Here is a 4,973-nt window from a genome sequence, read left to right on the forward strand (position 1 = left end):
ACATGTTTGTTGTATGTAAAAATAGTAATGAAAGCTCCAAGAAGAGTAAATTTTTTAATTTGTGTTGAAAATTTTCAGTTTTTATATTGTAACCAATAGTATTATATAATTATGTACTGAAGAGTACATAAAGTTTTCATAAGTAAAATTAAACTTTACTCTAAGTTATGAATTTTAGTAATTACGCCTAAATATTGAGAATTTAAATGATTTTTGTTTAAAAAATTACAGTTTATTTGAATTAATATAATTCAATAAATTTTGCTTCTCACATGTTTTTCTCGACTAATTTTAACAACTTTGAAATTAAATTAAGGATAAAATAAAACAAAATTGTTCTTTTCTTCATGTTAACATTTATTACAATGTATATTTTATAAAAAATAAATAGTACGTACATCGGATCGAACGTGAATGTAACTTTTCCTTGTAATTATCTGCAATCATTAATTATTACCAAAAAAAACTGCTCGTTTTTGGAACAATTATTGATGTGCAAATGGAAAATTGCATTCCGTTTCGACAAGATTTTATTTTTTTTTTTTGTATTAACTCAAGTTAAAGATGTTGTTTATAAATAAATGTTTCGTCAGTCCTCCTTATCCAGAACGATTTCCTTGAACCGTTCCAGCTCCAATTCGTAATCTTCGTTCGTCTGTTCCGTGTCCAGGCTAGTGTTTCCCTGATTCCTCGAGTAATTCGACGACGAGAACTTCACCGTATGCACAATTTTCTGGCAGAAGATGCAACGATCTTCGTAGTCTTGGAAATTGTTGTCCTGTATGTGTGATTTCACCGTTTGCCTGATGAGACTCGCAATCATCTGTCGTCTCAGCACACCGTTTTTTGGTTTCATCGCCCATACCGTTTCCAAAGCCCATGCCTTGATGAAAAGTACTTTTGAACAATTACAATTTACTGAATTTGACATTTTTATTCAATCACTTTCTTCCTATTTTTGTTATTAATCTTCTCTATGCAATTTTCGAAATTTTGCTGTGACTCTGCGCGTTTGATTAGCTAAAAAAAGTTGATTTTACAATATTGTTTTAGTACATATTTGTATATAATTTTACCTTTTTCCTTCCGTTACGTTCGTTTCATTCAGAATTTCGAAATTCGCTGTGATTTATCGGATTTGATAAAGGTGACTGGTTAAAAAGTACAAACGAATCCAAGAAACTAAACTGGCAAATAAAAAAAAGTAGTTGACAAAAAAATTATATCAATGTACAAATAAAAATTTGTGCAAATCTTTACAAACATTAACTTTCAGCAATTTCTAATATTTTTCTCATTCAATAAACACGTATTAATTAAATCAAATAATAGATTAATTTATACAAATTTTTAGTATTTATCAAAAAAAATTACAAAAATTTACTTGAAAACTTTTGATGCAATTTTTTGAAAAAAATTAAAGCAATATAAAATGAGTATTTTTTTATTAATAAATTATACTTATTTTTTCATTGTTATAAGATTATATATAAATATATTCTTTATGGTATTGCAAATTACATTTTTATTGTAATAAAATTAAACATAAAATAATAATTTATAAAGTTTTGATATCTTATGAACAATTTTGGTTATAGATAAATAACATATATATATATATTTTTTTGTAGAAAACATGTTAAAAATAAACACGAAACTGACAATAGTTAAAATTTCAGCAAGAAAGTGCGATTGTCGTTGATGATTGTAAATTAGTTACTGATTCTTCTTCTTCATAATATATTTTACGTAACGTTCTGAAAGGAAAGCAATTGCATCTGCTTCCATCATCCTGATCCATTCATCCTCTGATATAATGTAATTATCGTAAAAACGAAATTTGTCCTTCATGGATAACTTCACTATTCTAATGATATCCTCGAAATATCCTTTACTTCTCTCTTTCTGCGTATCCATTTTTGTATTGAAATATATCTGGAATTTAAAAGAAAATATATAAAATTTTAATTTATTTGAGTATTTTAGTCTTTATCTAATTTAAAATTAGATTTTTACAATTATAAACAAAATTTTGTTTTCAAGTATTATTTTTTCTATATTTTAATTTCTAGTAAAATACTCTAACAAACATATTGATTTCATTGTTCAAAGTTGATTTTATGGTGAAAAAGAAAAGTAAACTGAAAACAATAAAATTTATGGAAGAAACAAAATGACTTTTTTTCTTTAATTAACATTACTAATGTAAAGTATAGTCTAAAATTAAATTACTCGTCATTTCATTAATAGTATAATTATTTAAAAAAAAAATAAGCAACAAAAAATATATTTTTATTATAATTATTACTAAATTAAAAGCTCGTTAGAATTGGATAATTCACTGGAAAATGTGCATGTTGTTATTTTGAAATTAATCTAAGTATATTTACTTAGAAATGATACTAATGTAAAGTCATTATATTATAATTGAAGTAAACAAGAAAATATATGAATCATTTGTTGAAGTTTTAAAGAATTTCAATACTAAAGTTAAATGAAAATCTACAGATTTTTACAGTTAGTGTAAGTGGTTGCATACAATTTAAAGTTTAATTTAAACTAAATATTTCCCTTAAAATTAATTATTTTTTTTTACTATTTTAGAAATTTTGTTGCAATTTTAATTTTGTTTTAATTCAGTTTTTTTTTAATAAATTATTAAAGTATTTTCCAAAATAAATTTTGAATATAAAATTTGTAAATTTTCATTTAAAAGAAAAATTGAAAATTTTCTATTATAGTTATTTTGAGTTTTGTTTTACCTTTTTGGAGAATAACAATTTGACTGGGATGAGACCTTAGAAATATCACTGTATTTCCTAAAAATCTAAAATTTTGTTAAATTTTTTGAAAAACTGACAAATAAAAAGTTTCACAAAAAAAAATATGGTTTTCAAATATTTTTGATAAGTTTTGGGTATGTTTTGATACGAAGCAAAATCGAATGGAATTAAATCAATATACTATTTATTTAAAATATTCACAAATGATAAAAATCGCAATACACACACAAATATAAAACTTGAAACATTTAAACGAAATAAAAATATATCAATTAATTAAACTTTACTTAATGAAAAATGACTACAAAAACTTGACTTTGACTATGATCAGTTTTGTTTTTTTACAGTTATTACACTTCATCGGCGGTTTTGACTTCCATCGCATTTTCGTTTTCCTCTTTCGTCTCCGGATTCAAAGTCAATCTTTCGCTTAGCTCTTCGATCTTCTTAATTTCATTGCTTAAAGTGGGCTTGAACATCTTCTGATCAGCATTGTAGACTATTTTCGGTAAAACGCGTTTCTTGTTCATCCTCACTGTTTTCTTGGTCACGAATTTCTGGCAGAAAGGGCACTTACTGATGCAAAAGGTTTCTTTGGTGACGTTCTGCTTGTGCAGTGTGGCGAAGATCTTCTTCTTGATGTGCTGATAGACTTCATCGAAATGCTCCTTGCGATTGTTTAAGCCCATGCTGTCTGCGCGATCGTAGGCAGACTTCTTGGTGTTGGTCATCTCTTCGCAGTTGCACAGAAGCATAGTTGGTTTGCCCATGTTGATAGTTCGGAGGATGATTTTGAACTGAATACACCACCACTGTCACTACACTATTTATACTAGATACAGGTACATTTTGCTAAACCATTTAACTGGAATCATTACAATTGTAGGTCCTTTATTGGCACCCAAATTTTCGGAACGGTCTGTTCCCCGATTTCCTTTTTGACCTGCTGGTAAATGTCCTCGGGCGTGTCCCCTTCCACCACAGACGTAAAGTACCTGGAAAACTCCTCTTCTATGCTTGCAGATTTTTCAAGCATTTTCAGCGCTTCGCTTTCGGTCGTCCTTTTGTTGATTTCTCGGATCGAGTCTAAGGACTTTGGTTTCACGAATATCACGATCGGGTGCATCTGTGCCTTCTGCAGACGCTTTATTGCGCTGCCACTGACGTCCAGGATGCAGTATTTACCTTTCTTGACAATGTCCTTAACAGCTTCCAGAGAAGTACCGTAAAAGTTTTCGTTGAATTTCCCGGCTTCGATAAACTTGTTGTTCTTGATGTCCTCTTCCATGGATTCCACGAAATGGTAGTCTTGTCCGTCGATTTCGTTTGGGCGTCTTCGTCGCGTCGTGTGAGGAACGCAGCTGGCAAATGTATCTGGAAGTTCTGATAAGAGGTCTTCGATGATTCGGTTCCTCAAGAAGCCGAGGACAACTATGGGTCTCTTGTAATCAACGGCGATTTGATCAACAAGTTCATAAGTTAATATAATCTCGCTCTTCTCCTCGTAGATTATTTCTTGTTGCTCTATGATTATGTCTTGGTTCTTCACGAAAGGAAATTTCCTACTCAGCGTTAAGCTGCGACGTTTCAGCTGCTCGAACTTCACTGACCTCTCGCGTGACCTCTTCTTTTTCTCAATCCTACTCTTCGAAGGAATAAGCCCCACGTCGCCGTGCTCATCCATCATCTTCGCCTGCCACCAATCCTCATCACTAGCGTTTATCACGTATAGAATATCATTGCATTTAAAACCTAAACCTCGTCCGGGTAAATCGTTCTCCTTGAAAGGATTGTAACTGAACAAAGCGCGCACATAAAACGATTTCTTCTCGCACGTCCTGATCATCTTCCCAAACACTTTTTCTTTATACGCCTTCATCTTAGATTCGAAACACTTGTACTCTTCTCGATTATACAACACTTGCAAGGTGACATCCTGGTTGGGTCCTTTTAGTCCTCGCACGGCGTCGTCGTGGTTCGCGTTTCTCATGCAAACTCCATCGACGCTAATCAATTGATCGCCTTTCTGCAACTCACCGCAAACGTGCGCCGGACCACCTGGTGCTATGAACGATATGAAGATCTTCTCGCCACCTTCGCCGCCGATGATGTTGAATCCTAGGCCGTTGGGGCCCTTCGTCAGGAATATAGTCCGCACGTTATCCATTTCACTGTCCTTTTGAAAACTAA

General features: G+C 31.4%; 2 protein-coding genes across 2 annotated transcripts; both read right to left on the reverse strand.

Annotated features, from left to right (window-relative positions):
• Positions 1-339: 339 nt before the first annotated feature.
• Positions 340-1,164, reverse strand: LOC108561154. Its single transcript, XM_017918967.1, has 2 exons — positions 1,077-1,164; positions 340-1,020 (listed from the first exon to the last, which is right to left on the reverse strand). The coding sequence occupies exon 2, from the start codon at positions 929-931 to the stop codon at positions 590-592; it is 342 nt and encodes a 113-aa protein (XP_017774456.1). The 5' UTR covers positions 932-1,020; positions 1,077-1,164; the 3' UTR covers positions 340-589.
• A 2,493-nt stretch (positions 1,165-3,657) lies between these two features.
• LOC108561152 (disks large homolog 2-like) lies at positions 3,658-4,950 on the reverse strand. The gene has a single exon (XM_017918966.1). The coding sequence runs from the start codon at positions 4,948-4,950 to the stop codon at positions 3,658-3,660; it is 1,293 nt and encodes a 430-aa protein (XP_017774455.1).
• Between the last annotated feature and the right edge of the window lie 23 nt (positions 4,951-4,973).

This window comes from Nicrophorus vespilloides, unplaced genomic scaffold (assembly GCF_001412225.1).
Source record: "Nicrophorus vespilloides isolate i.1.1-1 unplaced genomic scaffold, Nicve_v1.0, whole genome shotgun sequence".
Lineage (NCBI taxonomy): Eukaryota > Metazoa > Arthropoda > Insecta > Coleoptera > Silphidae > Nicrophorus > Nicrophorus vespilloides.